Here is a 27,444-nt window from a genome sequence, read left to right as displayed (position 1 = left end):
CTATATATCGTCGCTGTCGGGCGGAATCCTCATATCTCCAAAACCGTTATTTTTCAGGAAATTAAAAAAACGCCGTACCTTATCTGCAGTGCACAGGGTTTAGTCCGTGTTGCAGTGGATTGTCTTTCGCTAAATTCCTGTCCTCAGACGAGCACCAGAACTAGCGGGGGTCAAGATTTTTTTTTTCTTTGAGCCCAGTGTTTTGAAGACATTTACCTCAGAAGACGTGTTGATTCGTTGCGACTCTTATTAAGGAGAAATATGACGCGAAGCTCTCCTGCGGAGTGAGAAAGAGGTGGACAGTTGAAGTGTCCAATGGAGTTACAGTATGAGATTTGCGCTCAAGCTATTTTCAAGACTTTAGATTGGTTAATAACTTGTAAAAATAACAGACCCATGTGGGGACTGACCAATAGCATCGATATGTGAAAAAATATGAAATTGACCAAATTTGGACATACGAGGTTTCCGCCCGACAGCGACGATATGTATGTGTTCAGTACAAACTTACTTTAAGCTTGTAGTTATTCAACTGAGGTACCAAACGTCTTCCACCAATTACTACAGTACATGTGAGGTATTGAGAAAAAAAAGTTAGATTTTATTATTAATGTACTATTTTTTAAAATCAGAGCACCAGTGCAGTGCATGTGTATTTGTTCTTCTTACTGTACATCACATCACTTACTGTAAGCGTCTCTTTCTCATTGTTTACCTTTTTACCTCATGAACAACACTTCCTCTCTGTGTCTAACGCAGACCCCACACGAGTACAGTCTGATGTGGATTCTAACAGACGTCGTGTCCGCCATCCTCATCACAGCTGTTTTCATATTCCACTGGTTAGTATGGATCAATAGTTACTTCCTAGTTATATTCCTTGAACGTTTAATCCAGCTAAAGAAATTATAAAGAAATGATAGAGTACTTTGTTATCAAGCTTTTATTCTCCTCTTTAAGGTGGCGAGAACGAGGCTTACCATTCTGGTCAGACAGCAAACAAGTGCATGAGAAGGGACTGTATAGCAAATTTAGGACAGGTGAGTATCCTGGTGTGTAGGAACAGCATGACTCAGGCTTTACTGAATTCCTTTCTCAGCTCCCATAAGCATGCACCACACATCAGTCAGTGCACAGTTCGGTCGAAATGTTTCATGCTTTTTATTTTTCAAGAAAAACAAGGAGAATAAAATTAGGATTTTTTTTTTTTAATTACTTAATATGATGATTTTTTCCCTTCCTTTTGCAGATAGTGAAACTCAGAAATTGCTTGGAAATTAGTGTTTAAACTAATTAATTTAAAAGGGCAAGAGTCTACTCGGAGTATAGCAGTCAGTCAAGCTTGAGTCAGTGTTCAGAAATCTTGCTTGTGTTTTTAAAATGTCTTAATACTTTTAATGTGCAGTGGTGGCTCATCAGTTAAGGCAAGACCCATAACTGTAACTGCAGTATCCAGGCAGACCCAAGCTTCCTACGAAGCTGGGATATGTGCGCTTTTACTGTATCATTATCAAAGGCTACATTATTATATAATATTTAGAAGGGAGACTGAATGAGCACAAATCCCCACAGGCATCTTCCAAAATCTAGTGTAAACATTTCCCAGAAGAGTAGAAGTTATTATAACAGATAAAGAAGGACCCAAATGAGGATGAGGTTCCCTTTTGAGTCTGGTTCCTCTCAAGGTTCCTCTCAACGTTCCTCTCTTCCATCTAAGGGAGTTTTTCCTCACCACAGTCACCTCAGTAACCTCAGGTTTGATCATTAGGGATAAATACAAACACATTTAAATATAAGTCTAATAGTAATCTTGAACTTTTGTATTATACTAATCTTTGTATAATATTAAACTTTTTGTATTATGTTTTTTTATGTTCTGTAAAGCTGCTTTGAGACCGTGTCCATTGTTAAAAAGGATTTACTTTTGAAATCCAACTTAAACAGGTTAGGGTTAGCAAAAAATGTATGTGGTGTAAGTAGGATTCATGTGGCCTGTATGCACACACCTGCTATGAGCTGCATCACTTTCTGTGTCATAGATTCCCCCGAAGTTCACTGTATTCGCTGGAACCCTCTCTACTCTGAAGATTCGGCATGGAGCGTGTTCTCAGTGGCTCAGGAACTTGCCCCTCCCTTGCATGCTGCTTTGTAATAGTGTGAGCGTTCCCCTCTCCTGTCCTCTGAATAATCCCACTTTGGTTTTTCTCTCCACCCTCCTTCACGCGTCCTGCGCAGAAATGAGTGACGTCTGGTCCATCTCCAGCCTCAGTGTGCGAGTGGAGGGACGGAGCGGGCCGACCACACCGAACCTGCCCACCATCACAGAAGAGCCGCAGGTCTGAGAGAAACAAGCCACGAAAGAAAAAACTGTATCTGCATTTTGACTCCATAAAGCCACCCGTCCATCCTTCCATCCATCACTGAAGCCTGTGAGCTTTATTGCAGGAACCTTTTCTTTTGAGATTTTGACTGAGATTTAAACCAATACTTCATAGAGAACCAGCCGCGTACGAAGCAACCAGCATCTACTCACTAAAAAAATGACCAAAAAACGCCAGCAAGCATGAAATATTTATCATATACTTTTTTTATGATCAGTCTGTGCCATTATGAACTCCTCTGGAAACTCCTCATATTTGAGGAGAAATACTCTCAGTCTTCATCCAGTCATCAGCAAATGGATAAATAATAAGAAAAACTTCATGCACTTTGTGTGATATATAGATAAACATAAAAGCATATAGATATTAAAAGTTTTTGCTACATTAGAATTCTAATGCTAAAGTATTATAGCTTTACGATGAATGTATCTTTAATTATCAACAAGCTGAATATGAGCATGACCGCAAAAACACACCACTGAGCTTCTGTTGCTTCTACAGCAATGACCCAGTGGTCGTGAATTCAATTACAAACTCTGTACAAAATCTGTATTTAATCAACTTTCAGTAGTCCGTACCTAGTGGCTGTCAGTCAGGCAACACTGGAATGCCAGATTAAACCTTCCAGAGTTTTCTAAAGCCTTCAGAGACAATCTACACTAACAGTTACAGACCCACCCAGGATGGATTCACAAGGATATTTTAGTAAAACACACTAACACAAGCCTCTGTAATGTAAAGAATGTTTTAGGTGTTTTTCTTTCTTTCTTTCTTACTTTCTTACTTTCTTTCTTTCAAACTTATTCAAACATAGAAGCTTAAAAATTATAATGCAAACTTTTGCAAGACATGCAACAGAAATGCATAAAAGCATGCTTAAACCCTTTTTACCATTATCCCAGTGTTCCATATCTACTTATCAGATATTTTTAACCAGTATAAACAAATGATTTATTTTGATTCATGAGTCAGGACTCAGGCTTTCAGTGTAAGACCTGTGTTTTTTAATCTGTTGATAACCTTGCACAGAATTTTAGAGTTTGAAGATCATCCAAAGCCATCTTGCATGATTTCTTTAAAAATGTAGTTAAAGTGTATGATTTTTTTCCCACAGAACTGCTGCAGTCAGATTTTTTTTTCCATCAACAGTTTCGTTAATATATAATTTGGTGGTTGTTATATAACATAATGATCCCAAAAATCCTTGTGGATTCAGCCTAATACAAGACAATCTGTGTTTACAGAAGCACTTAGAGAAAAATGAATACACTTTGTCTTGCAAACTGTGTAATTATGGGATGCTTGTGATCTGGAGGTCCAAAGCAAAAAACTACTGCAAGTCATTGTGTAATGAAAGTAAAGTATCTGTAGTGTAGAAGTTATTGTAGCCGTAGGGTAACAGTGTAACGAAACAGTTTACACTAAGCAGTTACACAACACACTGCTATATAAATAAGTAAGAAACCAAATTATTCTGTCGTGCTACATTCAAAACCTTCCTAGTAGACTATAATAAATAATGCTGCCTTTTCACCTATACATGGCTTTCGGTCTAATTCATGTCTAATATGTCTAAATGCATTTGTTTTGCTGTAAATTGAACATTAGATGAGATTATGGTGTACTGATTTAGAAAGGGCTTTTCTGTAGCCGGAGGTTATGCAAAGCCACACGGTTGCTGCGTTCATGTTCAAGAAGTGTGTTTCATGGACGTTTCACAACATTAAATATATCTACACATGGATAAAAAGTGTAATGAGTCGTTCTTTGATACAGTAAATAAAAATGGAATGTTATGTAATGCTGGAGGAGGATTAAAACATCAGGTTATGCTGTTGGAGGAAATGATGTAGAAATTCCTTTATGGCATTTTAACAAAGATAACGCAAAGGAATACAGAGGATTTCCGACCACTGAAGACAAAAACTACACATCGAATGCGGTACAAGACATGACTTAAACACTCCTGCTAACTAACGTGAACGTGAGTCAAGTGCAAAGCAGCATGTGGTGTGTGTCATGAGCATGTGGTGTGCACTGGTCGATGGGTGACGTATTCCTGTGCCGATTCAGCAGAAGCCTGATGCACATGTCTTGTGTTTTATTCTTTAAATATTTAACATGCAAAGTATTCCTTTTGGAAACGTCGTAAAAGTGCTCGTTTGTGCTTGTTGCCATGGTTACATTCTACCATGATAGCATAAAGTAATTGGAGGAGAAATGTGAGAAATTATATGTACTCATAAAACTTATACTTTTACACCAGCTTTTTAAATATATATTTACAAATCAATTAAAAAAAAATAAATTAATGACATACATTTGTTCAATTACAGAGTAAAAAAAATAAATTTAATCCCAGAAGAGTGCTTGTACTTGAACTTGTAGGAATTAAAAGGAGCTTACTAGCTAAAGAACATAGCAAGCTACTGAAAGCTACTGTACTTTAGCTAATTTACTCATACTGTTGTTCGGTGTTGACAATCAAGGTGCTGTTTAATTCAGTTTAACTCACGTGGCTAATCGACACAAAACTGATTAGAAAAGCAACTTGGTCTGAATTATTACTACAATAGCAGTACTTTTACTCAAGTCAGGGCATTTTGTACTCTTTCCACTCACTTGATCTGACATAGAGCTCTGATTCATTTTGACTATTTTGGAAACAATGATCTTATAAAAAAAAATTACATCCAGAGCTGCTTATGCTAACGTCTTCTGTGCACAGTTTCCGTTTAATAAACATACAGCTCAAAGTGTGCTGTAAGAAAGAAAAAAAAAAAGAAGTTTGGTCTTCAGAATGTAGGTCAGCCCTGTCCACACTACAGCCTTCCTACTTCCTTGAAAAGATGCTTATTTTGGAATAAGGCCATGAGCTGAATCAGAACACACTCCTTCTCTGAACCATGTGTATCTTTTCGTTGGTATTTTCCTTAAAAGTAACTGTCATCTCCAAAACGTAGTTTGGGTTGCTTAAAGTATGTTTCAAGCTAGTAAGAAATTTATAAGATAAATTAGAAGCTCTCTGAGATCATTCTTAGAATCTTTATGAATATGGGCCCAAATGTCTAGAATTTATTTTAAGTGTGGCATTTAAAACATCAACTATTTGGTACAAAAAGAAAAGCCTGAAAGAGTACAAACAATAACTGTGGTAGATGGCAGAAGAAATTTGTCTCTGCTAAAGAAAAATGTAAAAAAAAATTGTACAGCAATGAAGATGTCAATCATCAAGGGAAGAAAACTAAATCACAGTAAATGGAGATGTTTTAAATACAGATGGTTCATTAAAATGTCCAAATATTAATGGACCTGGCTGTAGATATGTGTATATATGTACAAGATATTATTAAAATTATTTCATAATGTTGTATTCACACATAGTGAAGAATTAATACAGACGCTGTGTCCATCAGTACTCAAGCATTAAACATGACCATGGATTTTGTCAAAAACAAGTGTTTCTCAGGTGCAATTCTGACTTAAAGTCATTTTTGTTGTGTAATATTGACATAGATGAGGGCAGTACTTACTCTCACCAGTAGTAACATTTTCACTGTAAGCTTCATGCTTTCCAATTCTGCACTGGATATGTGCTATTTTATAAGCTGATGAATAATGAATGATGATTATTAAATGAAACCAAAAAATATGGTATTTAAATTTATGTCAGTGATTAATGTGATAATTATAACTAGTACAGCAATATAATGCAGCAGTATATTGGCAGTATTACATTTAACAGCAAAGAAAAAAAACAACTTCAGGAAGCATTTCCCTTCCCTGATATTTCCAGGCTTAAGGGCAATGCTTGTGTTGAAACACAGAGGTCTAGACATTACTGAAAAAACACTGTCTCTGACATTTTTACTTAACAAAGACTTGCCAACTTTGTGGGCACACGGGGATTTTGTTTTTCATTTAAATGTGCCATAAATTGTGGCATAAATTGTGTAACCTGACTTTGAATATGACCAAATTCCCTTGTGTAAATATTGACATCAGTTTAGATTTTTTTTATAACATCTTTCTGAGCACGACTCTGAACAAGACTGTGAGCACGATTCTGAACACGTCTCTGTACATCACGCTGAGTATCTCTCTGAACATGACTCTGAATATGACTCTAAAGATTACTCTGAACATCTCTCTGAACATGACTCTGAATATGACCCTAAAGATGACTCTGAATATGACTCTAAAGATGACTCTGGACATTCTCTGAACATGACTCTATGACTCTAAAGATGACTCTGAACATCTCTCTGAACATGACTCTGAACATGACTCTGAATATGACTCTAAAGATGACTCTGAACATCTCTCTGAACATGACTCTGAACATGACTCTGAATATGACTCTAAAGATGACTCTGACATCTCTCTGAACATGACTCTAAAGATGACTCTGGACATCTCTTTGAACATGACTCTAAACATGACTCTGAACATGACTCTGAATATGACTCTAAAGATGACTCTGGACATCTCTTTGAACATGACTCTGAACATGACTCTGAATAGGACTCTAAAGATGACTCTGGACATCTCTTTGAACATGACTCTGAACATGACTCTGAATAGGACTCTAAAGATGACTCTAGACATCTCTTTGAACATGACTCTAAACATGACTCTGAATATGACTCTAAAGATGACTCTGGACATCTCTTTGAACATGACTCTGAATAGGACTCTAAAGATGACTCTGGACATCTCTTTGAACATGACTCTAAACATGACTCTGAATAGGACTCTAAAGATGACTCTGGACATCTCTTTGAACATGACTCTAAACATGACTCTGAATATGACTCTAAAGATGACTCTGAACATCTCTTTGAACATGACTCTGAAAATGTTCTCTGAATATAAACATTTAAAAGCATGAAATTCTACAACAAACGAAAATCTACAATGTTAACATTCAAACCAATTAACACATTTTGTACATAGGCAAAAAAAAAAAGGCTTTCAAATTTGGTGATACAAAAATGTTTCCAGAGTCCCAATCAGTTTACGCTGCCAGATTTGAATTCACACTTCAAAATCTTTAGAAAAACAATTATACACTATAATTCTATCTATTCTCCTCAGTTTATATTGAGATTCATTGCAGGAAATATTAATTATATCAGTTTATTTGTTTAATCTGCCTCCAACCTCCATTAATATCCTAAGAACTGCTTTAGATCCTCTTTTGACTTCTTGGGATTACTTTTTTTTTAGATTAAGTATATTTTTCTTTACACAAAAATCATTGTCATTGTCATGAATTCCTCCTCTTCAAAATGACATTTTGTATAAATACTATGTAAAAAAAAAAGTTTAATGTTCCCTGTACATTGTAGATATTTTCTTTTAACATTCAGTAGTGTGTGATTAGTCATTAGTGGATTTCTGAAACATACCGTAACTCTGAGGACTCAGAAGTCACAATTATAGCTTTTTTAAATCTATTTTTTTTTGTGTTTGTTTTTGTTTTTAAAAAGACTATGTTAATATTTGCTGCAATATGATCAGCTCGTCATTATGCCTTATGTAACTTCAGCCAAAAGTAAAAAAAAACTGTTTATATGGGATGAATTTGAGCATCTTGGACAATCTTTACAAATAAATGCATCACTGTAACTAAGATCAGCATGTAAATACATAAACAATTATTATTTATCACTAAATAGTAATAATATTTCAATATACAGGTACTAAAGTCTGTAGCCACCGCAAGTCACTTGTATTCTGCTTTAGTGAATTTACATGCATGCAGAAGAGAACAGCAATTGTGCATTGCCTCAGCATTATAGTTTGTCCTTCTGGGTCAGATTCAGTTGTTGAGAGGCGGGAGGTGAGCAGATTTGACCCAGAGTGTCCAGCCAGATCCAGTCAGAGGTAGTCATCCTCACTGGAGAGGGATGAAACGGCATCATCAGGGTAAACAGAGCCCTGCGAGCTATTAGAGGGAGTGCGGCTCATCCTCCACAGCTGCCACGCGAAGGTCCGGCTCCAGCTGCATGGCTGACCCACACCCCGGAGCACACGCACCAACTCAACCGCCTCCCGCCAGTAAGATGTTCACCTGCTGTGGCCACGTGAGCTCCGCTGCTTGCTCATGCTGGTCAGCATCTGGCTGATATAGGAGGTGAGCAGATCATCCATTTTGTAGCCCTGTTTTAGAAAAGTGGGAACAAGATTCACGACTTAAACATCAAACTATTTATTTGTTATTTGGCAATGTGCACAATGTGCACGTTTATGCAGACAATGGGAGCTTGCTTTCTTTCCAAAATATCAGCATTTATATTCTAAATCGGTTAAGGCTCTGAGTTGTTATTCTGAAAGTCAGGGTTCAAGCCCCAGCACTACCAAACTGCCAGCAAACTTAACCCGCTCTGTTACAGGGGCACCGCCACCAAACTGCCAGTAAACTTAACCCGCTCTGTTACAGGGGCACCGCCACCAAACTGCCAGCAAACTTAACCCGCTCTGTTACAGGGGCACCGCCACCAAACTGCCAGTAAACTTAACCCGCTCTGTTACAGGGGCACCGCCACCAAACTGCCAGCAAACTTAACCCGCTCTGTTACAGGGGCACCGCCACCAAACTGCCAGCAAACTTAACCCGCTCTGTTACAGGGGCACCGCCACCAAACTGCCAGCAAACTTAACCCGCTCTGTTACAGGGGCACCGCCACCAAACTGCCAGCAAACTTAACCCGCTCTGTTACAGGGGCACCGCCACCAAACTGCCAGTAAACATGCCAAATCTTCCAAGTTGCGTAACACGTAGATGTAAATATAAAGAAGCAGAAATACTCATATTGTCTCATATTCATCTTTTGATCTCAAACCCTTATGTACCTAACAAACTTCAGAACCCCCCAAAAAATGTACAAGGCAATTCAGAATAATCTACTGACCAGTGAGGTTTCACAGAGCAGCTTGCTTCCTCGCACCAGGTTACCAATGGTGATGTGGAAGTAGGTGTTTCCACTGCTCCAGTTAGAGATCTTTGTGAATGGGTGAGTGGTTAAAATATCCTGAAAAAGGTAAGACAGGAAGAAATATGCAAATCAACGGTGCATTTGTTTGATTAGGAAGAAAGAAATTCATACAAATCCTGTCACACACCTTGGTTTTGGGGTCAATGAGACTGACTCCATGCTTGTTGATGGCTATTAGCAGGATTTCAGGAAAATTTGGCTCAGTAGTTTGCTACAGTGGAGAAAAATAAAAAGAAATGCAACAGGTTGTAATCAGATCGGAACGTGATGCATATAGCTGTCGACAATGTAGTTTTATTATTACCTTCACTTCAAAAAAAGCTGACCCAAATGTGGTCCACTTGTAAATGACCTTTAGAAAAATCAGCTTGGCTTCTTCCCTCGACTTGCCAGCTTGCTTGTTGAAGTATGCCACAATCGACTGCATCGATCAGAACAAAGTTGAAGGCTTGTGAGTGTGAGGAACATTCCAGATTGAATTAAAAAAATAATTACTGATATATTAAACAATAAATATGACAATCTCACTCTTTTCCAGTCATCAGGTGAAAGTTGGCGAATCAGGTCCTGCGGGATTAGCTCTTTTAGGATTTTGGGGATGCTGGGAAAGTACGATTTATCATCCTCGAATTTGACTCTGTAGATTAGAGCTGCCAGCTGAAACACTTCCTCTCTGGAGCATTTGTGGTAACCGCGAAGATATTTAGGAAGCTCCTGGTCACAGAAGATATAGTGGAGCAAAACACACAGATGTTTAAAATTCTATATCAAGAGTTTTACGGTAAAGAACTGAACAGTGTGATCAGTTCACAGGCTATTATATAGATAAAGACCCAGTTGCAAGGTATTTGTTTATTAGGGCATGTTTGGTCTCATTTATCACAATAATTACATATACAAAACTGAAGGTTTGGATCAGACATGACGATGTGATCATTATGTAAAGAATAACAGCCTTTGGGATGTCAGGAAAGGGGTAATGTAAATCATTCCATCCATCCATCCATTTTCTACCGCTTATCCGGGGCCAGGTTGCGGGGGCAGCAGTCTAAGCAGGGACGCCCAGACTTCCCTGTCCCCAGACACTTCCTCCAGCTCTTCCGGGGGAATACCGAGGCGTTCCCAGGCCAGCCGAGAGACATAGTCCCTCCAGCGTGTCCTAGGTCTTCCCCGGGGCCTCCTCCCGGTTGGACATGCCCGGAACACCTCCCCAGGGAGGTGTCCAGGAGGCATCCGGAACAGATGCCCAAGCCACCTTAGCTGACTCCTCTCGATGTGGAGGACCAGCGGCTCTACTCTGAGCTCCTCCCAAGTGACCGCTCCATCCTTCCCTCACTCGTGAACAAGAAGGGGGCAAGCCCTCCTCGAACCGCCACCTTATTGTGGTGGAGGGGTTTGCGTGCCTGAATGATCCTAGGAGCTATGTTGTCTAGGGCTTTCTGCCCCTGGTAGGGTCTCCCAAGGCAAAAAGGTCCTGGGTGACGGGCCAGACAAAGAGCGGTTCAAATACCCCTTATGAGAGAGTGCATATCAAGGTCCGTGACGTCGCACGGTATGGCGCAACCGGGGCCCCACCCTGGAGCCAGACCCGGGGTTGGGGCTCGCATGCGAGTGACTGGTGGCCGGGTCTTATCCCACGGGGCCCGGCCGGGCTCAGCCCGAAGGAGAGACGTGGGGCCGATCTCCTGTGGGCCCACCACCTGCAGGAGGAACAGTAAGGGGCTGGTGCAATGTGGATTGTGTGGCAGTCGAAGGCGGGGGCCTCAGCGACCCAATCCCCGGACATGTAAATCATTTTAGTAGTAAAAGCATGTTCTGAAGTGTTTTATCCTTTTATACCACAGCAATTTGTCAAAGAATGAAAAGTTAAAGAATGGCACATTGTAAGTTCTCTCCCTTTATTATTTTTGTCGTTGTTGTTGTTCGTTTAACTCACTTGGTAGTAATGAAAAATAGAGTCTGCGAAAGAGTCTTTTCCAGGGATTGTGTTTGTCCATAACTTCTTCATGAAGAACACCTGGTAGGTCAGTGAAGGCACTATACCTGTTAAACAAGCAGAGTTTTAAATAACCAGAGTTTTTAAATAACCAGAACATTTTATAAATGATGACACCAATTTATTTTTAATTCATGCCACCACTGTTTATCTGTTTATCTGTTTATACCCTCTTTAGCAGGTCGGGCTTTCTTGATCCAGTCGGTAAGATGGCGGACAAAATCGAAGAAGAAATCACCCTCTGGAACACTTATCACCTATAAAATGTTAAAAAATTCAGAGCTCAATTGTGATGCTGTTATTCTGTAATGGGTGAAATTTCCTACAAGCTTCACAGTGCAGCATGACAGCTGGAATCCCAATGTCTCTGTAACAGAGCTCTGTTTAGACAGTAGCTGATGTTACGTTACCTTATCTGAGATCTTTACAAACAGACTGAAGCCATCTGCAGTCTTGAGCAACAGCCTGCCAGAGATGTTGAGGCAAAAGTCTTTTGCTTTCGTGCTGGACTCGACCTCAAAAGCCTGGGAGAGAGAGAGAGAGAGAGAGAGAGAAAGAGAGAGAGAGAGAGAGAGAGAGAGAGAGAGAGAGAAAGGGGGTAGATTTTTTTTAGGGCCTGAGCACCGAATGGTGCGAAGCCCTATTGTTTTTCCTCGGGAGTATTATTAGGGCCTGAGCACCGAATGGTGCGAAGCCCTATTGTTTTTCCTCGGGAGTATTATTAGGGCCTGAGCACCGAATGGTGCGAAGCCCTATTGTTTTTCCTCGGGAGTATTTTTTGTTTTTTGTTTTTTTTTTTTTTTTTTTTTTTTTTTTTTTTTTTTTTTTCCCACACATTGGCCAATTGGGGTCCCTTAACATGCTCGAAAACTCTTGAAATTTGGCACACACGTCAGAGTCGCGCGACACTAGGATTGGACAAAGGTTGGAATACGGGCGTGGCAGGGGGGCTCTGTAGCGCCCCCTGTAATGCAAAAACAAACATTGGTGCACAGATCGGGCAATTATGTACGCACATGTACGAGAGTTGGTACGCATATAGATCTCATCGACCCGAACAACTTTCGCGCTCTAAACTATGAGCTCCGCCCAACAGGAAGTCGGCCATTTTGGATTGTTTTATAAGTGCATGCGGTGAACTTTTAAATACTCCTCCTAGGGAATTCATGCGATTGACATCAAACGTTGTGAACATGATGCCGAGACATTGCACTTGCTAAATTGCGAAGGGATTTTTGATATCTCGAACGGTGCTGCCATGGCGAGGCGACAAAGTTATGGCGAATTCAGAGAAACAGGAAGTGTCTAATATCTAAAGCAAAAAATGTCTTATTGGGATGACACGCGGTGTGTATGTTCGGCCAAGGATTCCGATCGCATCGATGTGCTTATTGTGAATCTCGGACATAGCGCCACCAACAGGCGCCAGGAAGTGTGTCAGTCACAACAGTTGCATGTGGTGAACTTTTAAATACTCCTCCTAGGGAATTCATGCGATTGACACCAAAAGTGGTGAACATGATGCCAAGACATTGCACTTGCTAAATTGCGAAGGGATTTTTGATATCTCGAACGGTGCTGCCATGGCGAGGCGACAAAGTTATGGCGAATTCAGAGAAACAGAAAGTGTCTAATATCTAAAGCAAAAAATGTCTTATTGGGAAGACACGCGGTGTTTATGTTCGGCCAAGGATTCCGATCGCATCGATATGCCTGTTGTGAATCTCGGACATAGCGCCACCAACAGGCACCAGGAAGTGTGTCAGTCACAAAGGTGGATTTTTTCACAGTTGCATGCAATGGACTTTTATATACTCCTCCTAGGGAATTCATGCGATTGACATCAAACGTGGTGAACATGATGCCGAGACATTGCACTTGCTAAATTGCGAAGGGATTTTTGATATCTCGAACGGTGCTGCCATGGCGAGGCGACAAAGTTATGGCGAATTCAGAGAAACAGAAAGCGTCTAATATCTAAAGCAAAAAATGTCTTATTGTGATGACACGCGGTGTGTATGTTCGGCCAAGGATTCCGATCGCATCTATGTGCTTATTGTGAGTCCCAGGTATAGCGCCACCAACAGGCCCCAGGAAGTGTGTCAGTCACAAAGGTGGATTTTTTGTCAGCTTCATGCGGTAAACTTTTAAATACTCCTCCTAGGGGATTCATGCAATTGAGACCAGACTTGGCCACCATGACGCAGAGATATTGCAGATGCGAAATTGCGAACGGATTTTTGATATCTCAAACACTGTTGCCATGGCATCGTGTCAAAGTTTACTTTTATTTCAGGCATATTTAAGGCTTTTGGCGTGCTTGTATTAACTTGAAATTTGACACATACATCACATTTGTCGGCTGTTAAGTGTGGACAAAAAGGTCAGACAAAGGTGTGTCTCTTAAGTGGCTCACTAGCGCCCCCATTTCTCTATAATGTGGGGCTTCATTTACCTACAGTCCCCAAATGGGTCAGTAACAACATAAAATAGTCCACTGATATTTACCCACTTGATGCACTTGCCCACCGTGCATTGTTTTCTGGAAGGCAGCGTATAGCGATGAACAAATGTGCGAAGGCCCGTCATCGCTGCTTGTATTATTAGGGCCTGAGCACCGAATGGTGCGAAGCCCTATTGTTTTTCCTCGGGAGTATTATTTTTTTTTTTTTTTTTTTTTTTTTTTTTCCCACACATTGGCCAATTGGGGTCCCTTAACATGCTCGAAAACTTTTGAAATTTGGCACACACGTCAGAGTCGCGCGACACTAGGATTGGACAAAGGTTGGAATACGGGCGTGGCAGGGGGGCTCTGTAGCGCCCCCTGTAATGCAAAAACAAACATTGGTGCACAGATCGGGCAATTATGTACGCACATGTACGAGAGTTGGTACGCATATAGATCTCATCGACCCGAACAACTTTCGCGCTCTAAACTATGAGCTCCGCCCAACAGGAAGTCGGCCATTTTGGATTGTTTTATAAGTGCATGCGGTGAACTTTTAAATACTCCTCCTAGGGAATTCATGCGATTGACATCAAACGTTGTGAACATGATGCCGAGACATTGCACTTGCTAAATTGCGAAGGGATTTTTGATATCTCGAACGGTGCTGCCATGGCGAGGCGACAAAGTTATGGCGAATTCAGAGAAACAGGAAGTGTCTAATATCTAAAGCAAAAAATGTCTTATTGGGATGACACGCGGTGTGTATGTTCGGCCAAGGATTCCGATCGCATCGATGTGCTTATTGTGAATCTCGGACATAGCGCCACCAACAGGCGCCAGGAAGTGTGTCAGTCACAACAGTTGCATGTGGTGAACTTTTAAATACTCCTCCTAGGGAATTCATGCGATTGACACCAAAAGTGGTGAACATGATGCCAAGACATTGCACTTGCTAAATTGCGAAGGGATTTTTGATATCTCGAACGGTGCTGCCATGGCGAGGCGACAAAGTTATGGCGAATTCAGAGAAACAGAAAGTGTCTAATATCTAAAGCAAAAAATGTCTTATTGGGAAGACACGCGGTGTTTATGTTCGGCCAAGGATTCCGATCGCATCGATATGCCTGTTGTGAATCTCGGACATAGCGCCACCAACAGGCACCAGGAAGTGTGTCAGTCACAAAGGTGGATTTTTTCACAGTTGCATGCAATGGACTTTTATATACTCCTCCTAGGGAATTCATGCGATTGACATCAAACGTGGTGAACATGATGCCGAGACATTGCACTTGCTAAATTGCGAAGGGATTTTTGATATCTCGAACGGTGCTGCCATGGCGAGGCGACAAAGTTATGGCGAATTCAGAGAAACAGAAAGCGTCTAATATCTAAAGCAAAAAATGTCTTATTGTGATGACACGCGGTGTGTATGTTCGGCCAAGGATTCCGATCGCATCTATGTGCTTATTGTGAGTCCCAGGTATAGCGCCACCAACAGGCCCCAGGAAGTGTGTCAGTCACAAAGGTGGATTTTTTGTCAGCTTCATGCGGTAAACTTTTAAATACTCCTCCTAGGGGATTCATGCAATTGAGACCAGACTTGGCCACCATGACGCAGAGATATTGCAGATGCGAAATTGCGAACGGATTTTTGATATCTCAAACACTGTTGCCATGGCATCGTGTCAAAGTTTACTTTTATTTCAGGCATATTTAAGGCTTTTGGCGTGCTTGTATTAACTTGAAATTTGACACATACATCACATTTGTCGGCTGTTAAGTGTGGACAAAAAGGTCAGACAAAGGTGTGTCTCTTAAGTGGCTCACTAGCGCCCCCATTTCTCTATAATGTGGGGCTTCATTTACCTACAGTCCCCAAATGGGTCAGTAACAACATAAAATAGTCCACTGATATTTACCCACTTGATGCACTTGCCCACCGTGCATTGTTTTCTGGAAGGCAGCGTATAGCGATGAACAAACGTGCGAAGGCCCGTCATCGCTGCTTGTATTATTAGGGCCTGAGCACCGAATGGTGCGAAGCCCTATTGTTTTTCCTCGGGAGTATTATTTTTATTTTTTTTTTTTTTATTTTTTTTTTTTTCCACACATTGGCCAATTGGGGTCCCTTAACATGCTCGAAAACTCTTGAAATTTGGCACACACGTCAGAGTCGCGCGACACTAGGATTGGACAAAGGTTGGAATACGGGCGTGGCAGGGGGGCTCTGTAGCGCCCCCTGTAATGCAAAAACAAACATTGGTGCACAGATCGGGCAATTATGTACGCACATGTACGAGAGTTGGTACGCATATAGATCTCATCGACCCGAACAACTTTCGCGCTCTAAACTATGAGCTCCGCCCAACAGGAAGTCGGCCATTTTGGATTGTTTTATAAGTGCATGCGGTGAACTTTTAAATACTCCTCCTAGGGAATTCATGCGATTGACATCAAACGTTGTGAACATGATGCCAAGACATTGCACTTGCTAAATTGCGAAGGGATTTTTGATATCTCGAACGGTGCTGCCATGGCGAGGCGACAAAGTTATGGCGAATTCAGAGAAACAGGAAGTGTCTAATATCTAAAGCAAAAAATGTCTTATTGGGATGACACGCGGTGTGTATGTTCGGCCAAGGATTCCGATCGCATCGATGTGCCTATTGTGAATCTCGGACATAGCGCCACCAACAGGCGCCAGGAAGTGTGTCAGTCACAACAGTTGCATGTGGTGAACTTTTAAATACTCCTCCTAGGGAATTCATGCGATTGACACCAAAAGTGGTGAACATGATGCCAAGACATTGCACTTGCTAAATTGCGAAGGGATTTTTGATATCTCGAACGGTGCTGCCATGGCGAGGCGACAAAGTTATGGCGAATTCAGAGAAACAGAAAGTGTCTAATATCTAAAGCAAAAAATGTCTTATTGTGATGACACGCGGTGTGTATGTTCGGCCAAGGATTCCGATCGCATCGATGTGCTTATTGTGAGTCCCGGGTATAGCGCCACCAACAGGCCCCAGGAAGTGTGTCAGTCACAAAGGTGGATTTTTTCACAGTTGCATGCAATGAACTTTTAAATACTCCTCCTAGAGGATTCATGCGATTGACACCAAAAGTGGTGAACATGATGCCGAGACATTGCACTTGCTAAATTGCGAAGTGAGTTTCGATATCTCGAACGGTGCTGCCATGGCGAGGCGACAAAATTATGGCGAATTCAGAGAAACAGAAAGTGTCTAATATCTAAAGCAAAAAATGTCTTATTGGGATGACACGCGGTGTGTATGTTCGGCCAAGGATTCCGATCGCATCGATGTGCCTATTGTGAATCTCGGACATAGCGCCACCAACAGGCGCCAGGAAGTGTGTCAGTCACAACAGTTGCATGTGGTGAACTTTTAAATACTCCTCCTAGGGAATTCATGCGATTGACACCAAAAGTGGTGAACATGATGCCAAGACATTGCACTTGCTAAATTGCGAAGGGATTTTTGATATCTCGAACGGTGCTGCCATGGCGAGGCGACAAAGTTATGGCGAATTCAGAGAAACAGAAAGTGTCTAATATCTAAAGCAAAAAATGTCTTATTGTGATGACACGCGGTGTGTATGTTCGGCCAAGGATTCCGATCGCATCGATGTGCTTATTGTGAGTCCCGGGTATAGCGCCACCAACAGGCCCCAGGAAGTGTGTCAGTCACAAAGGTGGATTTTTTGTCAGCTTCATGCGGTAAACTTTTAAATACTCCTCCTAGGGGATTCATGCAATTGAGACCAGACTTGGCCACCATGACGCAGAGATATTGCAGATGCGAAATTGCGAACGGATTTTTGATATCTCAAACACTGTTGCCATGGCATCGTGTCAAAGTTTACTTTTATTTCAGGCATATTTAAGGCTTTTGGCGTGCTTGTATTAACTTGAAATTTGACACATACATCACATTTGTCGGCTGTTAAGTGTGGACAAAAAGGTCAGACAAAGGTGTGTCTCTTAAGTGGCTCACTAGCGCCCCCATTTCTCTATAATGTGGGGTTTCATTTACCTACAGTCCCCAAATGGGTCAGTAACAACATAAAATAGTCCACTGATATTTACCCACTTGATGCACTTGCCCACCGTGCATTGTTTTCTGGAAGGCACCGTATAGCGATGAACAAACGTGCGAAGGCCCGTCATCGCTGCTTGTATTATTAGGGCCTGAGCACCGAATGGTGCGAAGCCCTATTGTTTTTCCTCGGGAGTATTATTTTTTTTTTTTTTTTTTTTTTTTTTTTTTTTCCCCACACATTGGCCAATTGGGGTCCCTTAACATGCTCGAAAACTCTTGAAATTTGGCACACACGTCAGAGTCGCGCGACACTAGGATTGGACAAAGGTTGGAATACGGGCGTGGCAGGGGGGCTCTGTAGCGCCCCCTGTAATGCAAAAACAAACATTGGTGCACAGATCGGGCAATTATGTACGCACATGTACGAGAGTTGGTACGCATATAGATCTCATCGACCCGAACAACTTTCGCGCTCTAAACTATGAGCTCCGCCCAACAGGAAGTCGGCCATTTTGGATTGTTTTATAAGTGCATGCGGTGAACTTTTAAATACTCCTCCTAGGGAATTCATGCGATTGACATCAAACGTTGTGAACATGATGCCAAGACATTGCACTTGCTAAATTGCGAAGGGATTTTTGATATCTCGAACGGTGCTGCCATGGCGAGGCGACAAAGTTATGGCGAATTCAGAGAAACAGGAAGTGTCTAATATCTAAAGCAAAAAATGTCTTATTGGGATGACACGCGGTGTGTATGTTCGGCCAAGGATTCCGATCGCATCGATGTGCCTATTGTGAATCTCGGACATAGCGCCACCAACAGGCGCCAGGAAGTGTGTCAGTCACAACAGTTGCATGTGGTGAACTTTTAAATACTCCTCCTAGGGAATTCATGCGATTGACACCAAAAGTGGTGAACATGATGCCAAGACATTGCACTTGCTAAATTGCGAAGGGATTTTTGATATCTCGAACGGTGCTGCCATGGCGAGGCGACAAAGTTATGGCGAATTCAGAGAAACAGAAAGTGTCTAATATCTAAAGCAAAAAATGTCTTATTGTGATGACACGCGGTGTGTATGTTCGGCCAAGGATTCCGATCGCATCGATGTGCTTATTGTGAGTCCCGGGTATAGCGCCACCAACAGGCCCCAGGAAGTGTGTCAGTCACAAAGGTGGATTTTTTCACAGTTGCATGCAATGAACTTTTAAATACTCCTCCTAGAGGATTCATGCGATTGACACCAAAAGTGGTGAACATGATGCCGAGACATTGCACTTGCTAAATTGCGAAGTGAGTTTCGATATCTCGAACGGTGCTGCCATGGCGAGGCGACAAAATTATGGCGAATTCAGAGAAACAGAAAGTGTCTAATATCTAAAGCAAAAAATGTCTTATTGTGATGACACGCGGTGTGTATGTTCGGCCAAGGATTCCGATCGCATCTATGTGCTTATTGTGAGTCCCAGGTATAGCGCCACCAACAGGCCCCAGGAAGTGTGTCAGTCACAAAGGTGGATTTTTTGTCAGCTTCATGCAGTAAACTTTTAAATACTCCTCCTAGGGGATTCATGCAATTGAGACCAGACTTGGTCAACATGGTGCAGAGATATTGCAGATGCGAAATTGCGAACGGATTTTTGATATCTCAAACACTGTTCTCATAGTAACGTGTCAAACTTTACTTTCTTTTTCAGGCATATTTAAGTCTTTTGGCGTGCTTAGATTAACTTGAAATTTGACACATACATCACATTTGTCGGCTGTTAAGTGTGGACAAAAAGGTCAGACAAAGGTGTGTCTCTTAAGTGGCTCACTAGCGCCCCCGTTTGTCTAAAATGTGGGGTTTCATTTACCTACAGTCCCCAAATGGGTCAGTAACAACATAAAATAGTCCACTGATATTTACCCACTTGATGCACTTGCCCACCGTGCATTGTTTTCTGGAAGGCACCGTATAGCGATGAACAAACGTGCGAAGGCCCGTCATCGCTGCTTGCAGCTATATTTTTAATTAAAACCTTATATTTGGTTTGCTTTAAACGTCTAATAGGATACACTGTATACTATATCGTAAGATATTTTCACTTATGTGTGTTACATGCACAGAGGAGGTGATCTAGCTAATCGTGATCGTGCATGAAATATTTTTACCAGGTTTGTTAAATGTATGAACTTGAACACATGGTATAAAGGACAAGGAAATGGTCCTTGCATATATGAGCTCATCATTCTTTTTCTGTATTCTCCACAACAAGAGAATGGAAAAGAAGAAAGCACAATCTTAGCTTAATATGTCATTGTGGATTTTTTGTCAGCTTCATGCAGTAAACTTTTAAATACTCCTCCTAGGGGATTCATGCAATTGAGACCAGACTTGGTCAACATGGTGCAGAGATATTGCAGATGCGAAATTGCGAACGGATTTTTGATATCTCAAACACTGTTCTCATAGTAACGTGTCAAACTTTACTTTCTTTTTCAGGCATATTTAAGTCTTTTGGCGTGCTTAGATTAACTTGAAATTTGACACATACATCACATTTGTCGGCTGTTAAGTGTGGACAAAAAGGTCAGACAAAGGTGTGTCTCTTAAGTGGCTCACTAGCGCCCCCGTTTGTCTAAAATGTGGGGTTTCATTTACCTACAGTCCCCAAATGGGTCAGTAACAACATAAAATAGTCCACTGATATTTACCCACTTGATGCACTTGCCCACCGTGCATTGTTTTCTGGAAGGCACCGTATAGCGATGAACAAACGTGCGAAGGCCCGTCATCGCTGCTTGCAGCTATATTTTTAATTAAAACCTTATATTTGGTTTGCTTTAAACGTCTAATAGGATACACTGTATACTATATCGTAAGATATTTTCACTTATGTGTGTTACATGCACAGAGGAGGTGATCTAGCTAATCGTGATCGTGCATGAAATATTTTTACCAGGTTTGTTAAATGTATGAACTTGAACACATGGTATAAAGGACAAGGAAATGGTCCTTGCATATATGAGCTCATCATTCTTTTTCTGTATTCTCCACAACAAGAGAATGGAAAAGAAGAAAGCACAATCTTAGCTTAATATGTCATTGTGTCTAAGGAACAATGGATAGAAAAAGTTTACACACACCCCTCAACTTTTTCTGTCCTCAAAAAAAAAAAAATTATATATATATGTATGTATGTATAGGTGAATAAATAGGGGATAAAGGTTAAAATAACACCTAGTTGCATAAGTTTGCACACCCCTAAACTAATACTTTGTTGAAGCACCTTTTGACTCACTTTTCCTTGTACAAACATTACAGATCCATCAAAGTGTAATACGGTGTTCTTTACATCATAAAAACCTGCCGTTTAAACAGGGGTGTATAGACTTGTAATATCCCTTGTATGTACTGTACAGAAAATAAATCAATTCAATTCTTTAAATGTGTTTGTACTGTATTCATCCCCAATGAACAAGCCTGAGGTGACTGTGGTGAGGAAAAACTCCCTTAGATGGAAGAGGAAGGAACCTTGAGAGGAACCAGACTAAGTCATACTTACAACAAAGTCATAAATAAATAAATAAATAAGTGCTGGCAAATGGACTTTGTATGAAGTACCTCATCTGTGTCATCTGGGAAGTAGACTTTGTGAAAGATCTGTGTAGTCTTGTGCTGGATAGCCTCCACTTCCACCAGGTGAGGAGGATATTTCCTGGAGCCATTCCTGTTACAAACCAAAATATTAATGAGGTGCTGTTTACACAGAGATGTACTTTTCACAACACAACACTTTTATTCAGAAGTTTTTTGGTCTTGTCACATGCAAAGAAGAGAGACACAAAAAGACTCTGGAAAATGATGCTGTCTACAGTTTATCCATTTATAGTCGCATTTAACCAGATTCTGTGAATCATGTTAGTTCCTGTTATCATCTGCACTGTTTGCACATGTTTACTAGTATATCCTGTGTAGGTCTATGAAGTGTACTTAGTTCTGTGTTGATGTAGCTCCATGATCCTGGAGAAACGTTTCATTTCACTGTGTACTGCACCACTTCTACGTAGTTGAAATGACAATAAAACCTCCTTGACTTCATTTGACTTCATTTGTGTGCTTTTTCTCTCTCTTAAAGTTCATAAGACAAAAAGCACACACTGTGATTTTACAAATAAACTGAAAATCTGGTCGGGAAGATTACAACTTTACAGAAGGTGACAGCTTTACCTCTGACTGACGCTCACACTGGAGTCTTCTTCCACAAATGCTAAATAGACATATGTTTTTATACCTAGATGAGGATCAAATAGTCCCCATGTAGAAAAGTGAATTTGTTGTTAAAAGAAATACAGCAAAAAAAGAAAAAAGAAAAAAAGAAAAACTAAAATAGCCTAAACTCTTAAACTCCTAAACTAAAAGTTTGCTTGTGTGTGCATGGGTGAGCATGCAGGCAGGTGTGTGTGTGTATGTGTGTTTGTGTGTGTGCATTCGTGTGTGTGTGTGTGTGTGTATCTGTGAGCATGCAGGTGTGTGTCTGTGCCTGTGTGTATGGGTGAGCATGCAGGCAGGTGTGTCTGTGTGTATGGGTGAGCATGCAGGCAGGTGTGCGTGTGTGTATGTGTGTGTTTGTGTGTGTGCATTCGTGTGTGTGTGTATCTGTGAGCATGCAGGTGTGTGTGTGTGTGTGTCTGTGTCTGTGTGTATGGGTGAGTATGCAGGCAGATGTGTGTGTGTGTGTGTGTGTGTGTGTGTGTGTGTGTGTGTGTGTGTGTGTGTGTGTGTGTGTGTGTGTGTGTGAGTGTGTGTGCGTTCGTGCATGTGTGCATGTGTGTGTGTGTGTGTGTGTGTATGGGTGAGAGTGCGGTGCAGGCAGGTGTGTGTGTTTGTGTGTGTGTGTGAGAGAGAGTGAGTGTGTGTGCGTGCGTGTACTGTATGTGCGTGTGTGTGTGCGTGTGTGTGTGTGCATGTGTGTGTGTGCATGTGTGTGCATGTGTGTGTGTACGTGTGTGCATGTGTGTGTGTTTGTCATACCGCAAGGCTTTCTGCAATCTTTGCATGCAGTCCATAGAGAGTGGATGGTGTTTCTTGGACTGCAGGAACCTCTGGACATGAGGCAGGAGGACATTACTGGGAGGAAAGAGACCAGTGCACAACCAGAGTAGCTCCCAGCCCTTCTCCTCACTGTACCTGCACACACACACAAACACACAAACACACACACTAGTTACTACAGATAAGTTGTAAAATGCAGTGTAAGCACATGCTGGATACTTTACTTACTTCACATGATTCTCAGTGAGTTGTTTGATAATCTGGCAGTAGATCTCATCTTTTAGAGGCTCTGCCTTTAGAGCGGCCTCAAAGATCTGATCGGTGAGCTCGTTCACAGAGCGAGTTCGTTTGGAAGGATAATCACCCATATATTTCATCATGGGTACAGAAGAGCAGGTTAAAGATACATACAGTTCATGTTTTTCTACACAGATATACATTATAGAAACGCAGATATACATTACAGAAATGAAGTTAAAATAATAGCGTGTGGTTTTATGCTGTATGTTCAGATGAGACCTAGAAGAATGAGCATAGTCACAGTTATGAAACTGTTTAATTGGTCACTTGATATAAATAGGTTTAATCCAATCCTTAATAATTGAAAATATAAGTAAAACATAATATCAACTTGTCCTGTGACTGGAAAGTTCAGGAGTAAACAGCATCAATAAATAAGCAGAATTTTATTGTGACTTTTGAATAATAAGTTTGAATAAGTTTTGAAAAGTTCATAAAAAGTTAAAAAAAAAAAAATCTGGGCTGAAGGCATCCATGGGTTTTTTTTTTTGTTTTATTTTTTTACACCTAATGAGGTCCCTGGATGCAAAAAGATTGAGATTATAATTTAGTGTCTTTCTAACTTCCCGAGAGAGAGAGAGAGCAGCTTGAACATTAAACTCTATACCACTGAGCCCCACAAGGACCTGACGGTTCTGGCTCTCCTAAAACTACATCTCTTGGTAAGAGGATATCGATGAAGGCCATGCAGGCGTCCTGTGATAGATCCTCATTAACCAGGACCTTCTTGAGCAGTGGCTGTTTAAGTGGCTCCCGAGTGCAGCACCACAGCTTGTCCTTCCCACGGTTCTTAGTGATCATCACACGACTCAGCGTGTGTTTAGGAGGAGGCCTGAAGTGGGTCAGATTCATACAGAGCGTGAGAAGTAGCCTGCTTTTCGTATTATTAGATTGCAAAAAAAGAAAAGAAAAGAAAAATAATAAACATGTAGAGATATTATGTACTATTATGTGATATTATGTTCCCATCTATGAGAGCATTTGGTCCACTTTAAAAATACATTCATATTTTTATACAATTGAGGGTTAAGAGCCTTGCTCAGGGGCCCAACAGTGGCATCTTGGTGGACCTGGGATTCAAACTCATAGCATTCCAAGCAGTATTCTTAACACCCCATACCACAGTCACATGGTATCATTAACCTTGACCTATTTTACTAGCATAAGGACAAGGATGCACTGAATAAAAGTATCTGCAAAAGCCTGTACATTTTATGGCTGTAATTTTTTCAACCTGAAGTAATCATAGGAGAACTCCTCCAGCGTGTACGGCTTCACCCTCTCCACACTCTCAGGCATAACGACCTGCGACACGCGCAGTGATTCCTGACGTTGGTCGGGCGTCATGGTAACCAGAGCCTGAGTCATTCACACAAAAAAAAACAAGGAAAGAAAAGTGAGAGCAAGGAGAACATCATTATTATGAGAGAATATTGGAATAATAAGAAAGAAACCTATTACGCAGGAGATCTTTATTCTTTGATCCCAGTCATACAGTATATTTTTGTTTTGCAAATGTGTGCTTTATAATAATGCACATAATGAACCTGGACGCAAGAACTGTTTAGTGCACACCCTGTACTTAATACTTTAGAGAGTGAACAAACTCATCCACTAACCACAATGTCTGGCTGAGGTCTGGTGACTGTGGGCAGCACATACACGCAGTCAGCTGGAAAATCCCCTCTTTGCTTGGTCCTGTCGTTGATTCCATGAGCCCAGCCAGAGGTCATGACCTGTTCACCTGTGTCCTGGTCCAGCAGGATGAGGTCGCCGTTAGCAAAGCTCAGAAATGTCGAGTCATCTCCAACTGATGAGGACAGTTTGGAGAAAGACAAACAAAACTGTTTGAAATCTGGGAAATCTTCAGGATGAGAATAACAAGGTGAGTTCCATAAAAAAAAGGACAAAGATCTTACAGCCGGTTTACAGCAAAAGTAAGACTTTTTATAATTTATGTTTCTGTACTGTCATTTTCTTTCTATAATGTATGATCCCTTAAAGAAGTGATTGTATTCTCCAAGTATGTTTACAGTACATGCAGCCAAATAATCCGTACGAATTAAATTTCAATCGGATTGAAAGGGTTGGTATTGATCTGAAATAATCCGGTGTTTATTTTACAGCTTACGCTTTACATCTTAAACATGGCATCTGGTGGAAAGAGCTGGTTGTTAGAGGAGACATAAGATTTGTTAAACAAGGTAAACATTTTGAAATTCCTTGGAGGAAAAATGGCCACAAGCATGATATCGTGAAGCCAACACTGCTTCTCCTGTAATATTTGTAATATGTGTTGATAATTTAAAACTCATTTCACTCATTTTCTACCGCTTATCCGAACTACCTCGGGTCACAGGGAGCCTGTGCCTATCTCAGCCGTCATTGGGCATCAAGGCAGGATACACCCTGGACGGGGTGCCAACCCATTGCATGGCACACACACTCTCATTCACTCACGCAATCACACACTATGGACAATTTTCCAGAGATGCCAATCAACCTACCATGCATGTCTTTGGACTGGGGGAGGAAACCGGAGTACCCGGAGGAAACCCCTGAGGCATGGGGAGAACATGCAAACTCCACACACACAAGGCGGAGGCGGGAATCGAACCCCCAACCCTGGAGGTATGAGGCGAACGTGCTAACCACTAAGCCACCGTGCCCCCCATAATTTAAAACATCTTAGGAAATTTATTGTCAAGTCCATGGCAGCTTGGTAGCTCTCAGTAGCTCTGTTTGGTGTGAACACGATGACAGACACGTGGCACTTGCACAGAAGTTTTGTTAAAAATATATGTAATGCGCATGTAACTGAATATTTGAAATCTGATTGTATTCATACAAACTGATAAACATGGGCACATGTAAACATACCTGATCAAAACCACATCATCATTCCAGTTCACTAAATCACAGAATAAGAGTAGCCAAAATAAGACCTGAGGCCATAAATATTTTGAGGCCATAAAGTAATTTTCTCATGGCCATAAATTATAATTACCAATGATATGGCCATGAATTGTGTGTTCCTGTTAATTATTTTGGAAAAAAAAAAGAATTGTTTTAAGAATGTCACAGACCTGCTCCATTGATGGCATTATGTCATTATGCATCATTCTAAGACTGAAGGTTAATATTATGCTTATGCTATATGCTATATATTTGGTTATTGTGACCAGATTTCTCTATGACTCTTCTTGATGCAACCCTTCTATTTCATCCGGGCTAGGGACCAGGACTGAAAATTAACCCTTCAGTGTCTGGGTTAGCTCCCAGCCTGAGAATCGGACCAGGATGAGATCACGGGATCCTACCGCTGGACCACAAGGAGGCATTTAATAATCATCAATGTAATGTTATTAAATAATAACCATCATGTCAATCAGGTCATGTGGCTCCATATTATTAAAACCGTTACATATTATCTATATTATCCTCCTATGAATGAAAGAGGGGTCTGATGACAAGCATGGGAGATGATATGTTCCAGTAATCGATGGACATTGTAAACAAAATGACATTGAACTGAAGAAGCACCTGAGTTGTACATAATAAGAATGATGTGCAGTGAACAATGACACAGCCTCCATTTAGTCCTCAACTGCTATGTTTATAAAGGCATCCACCATAAATCATCTTCAGTATAAAGACCTCTCTACTGAGGGATCAGTGTCTATAACAGACAAACAAAGCAGACGAAGCCTAGTGCTTCATGTTTTTTTTTCTGATCTGAAATGGAAATCTATTACAAGGACAGAAACAGTTAAACATTTACATTTAAAGCAAAACCCCATTTGAAATACAAAGAGGATAAACAGTAAAATAAAATGTTTGTGCAGGATTTGTCCTGTTTAAGTACTTTAAAGTACTTCCTGGTTTCTGCTTCTCCACAAAACCATAATGAAAAATCAAAAGAATTCAACGAATACAGTGATTTACCTGGATTAGGGTTATCCTGTATCGCTACCACAAACTTCGACCTCTTTCTAAGGCCCTCGAGGAAAGTAACCACAAGGTCCCGGATGTCCTCGGCATTGTTGGAGGTAAAGGTGTATTCATCCCCTTTAATGGTGGACAAGCTGAAGCTCTGACCCTGGAGTTTGCTGCCTCTGCTCAAACAGACAACAGCAACAACTTCCTTTAGGTTGAGTGAGATATGTTCTATATTTCTGAATCTTTCATAGATGTTTAAACATTTCATCGCTTTAA

The 27,444-nt window shown here is 41.0% G+C and overlaps 2 protein-coding genes across 4 annotated transcripts in view; one reads left to right on the top strand and one right to left on the bottom strand.

Annotated features, from left to right (window-relative positions):
* Window positions 1-4,131, top strand: part of gdpd4a (glycerophosphodiester phosphodiesterase domain containing 4a) — a 29,330-nt gene extending 25,199 nt beyond the window's left edge. For 2 of the 3 annotated variants that reach the window (XM_060877554.1, XM_060877553.1), the window contains exons 14-16: window positions 760-842; window positions 961-1,040; window positions 2,040-4,131. In XM_060877554.1, the coding sequence (XP_060733537.1) occupies window positions 760-842; window positions 961-1,040; window positions 2,040-2,152 (276 nt within the window). In that variant the 3' untranslated portion in view covers window positions 2,153-4,131. The remainder of the gene's footprint in view (window positions 1-759; window positions 843-960; window positions 1,041-2,039) is intronic. The other variant, XM_060877555.1, reaches the window with a different exon arrangement.
* A 1,900-nt stretch (window positions 4,132-6,031) lies between these two features.
* The window catches only part of myo7aa (myosin VIIAa), a 56,755-nt gene continuing 35,342 nt past the window's right edge, over window positions 6,032-27,444 (bottom strand). Inside the window, exons 33-47 of the mRNA XM_060877552.1 lie at window positions 27,175-27,344; window positions 24,849-25,039; window positions 24,464-24,588; window positions 23,904-24,061; window positions 23,158-23,311; window positions 22,909-23,064; window positions 21,499-21,604; window positions 11,789-11,902; window positions 11,548-11,635; window positions 11,319-11,425; window positions 9,911-10,096; window positions 9,687-9,803; window positions 9,510-9,593; window positions 9,299-9,418; window positions 6,032-8,546 (exon numbers count right to left, since the gene is read on the bottom strand). Of these exons, the coding sequence (XP_060733535.1) occupies window positions 8,454-8,546; window positions 9,299-9,418; window positions 9,510-9,593; window positions 9,687-9,803; window positions 9,911-10,096; window positions 11,319-11,425; window positions 11,548-11,635; window positions 11,789-11,902; window positions 21,499-21,604; window positions 22,909-23,064; window positions 23,158-23,311; window positions 23,904-24,061; window positions 24,464-24,588; window positions 24,849-25,039; window positions 27,175-27,344 (1,969 nt within the window). The 3' untranslated portion in view covers window positions 6,032-8,453. The remainder of the gene's footprint in view (window positions 8,547-9,298; window positions 9,419-9,509; window positions 9,594-9,686; window positions 9,804-9,910; window positions 10,097-11,318; window positions 11,426-11,547; window positions 11,636-11,788; window positions 11,903-21,498; window positions 21,605-22,908; window positions 23,065-23,157; window positions 23,312-23,903; window positions 24,062-24,463; window positions 24,589-24,848; window positions 25,040-27,174; window positions 27,345-27,444) is intronic.

This window comes from Tachysurus vachellii, chromosome 9, assembly GCF_030014155.1.
Source record: "Tachysurus vachellii isolate PV-2020 chromosome 9, HZAU_Pvac_v1, whole genome shotgun sequence".
In the NCBI taxonomy this organism is placed as follows: domain Eukaryota; kingdom Metazoa; phylum Chordata; class Actinopteri; order Siluriformes; family Bagridae; genus Tachysurus; species Tachysurus vachellii.
This window is presented reverse-complemented; position numbering and strand designations above follow the sequence as displayed.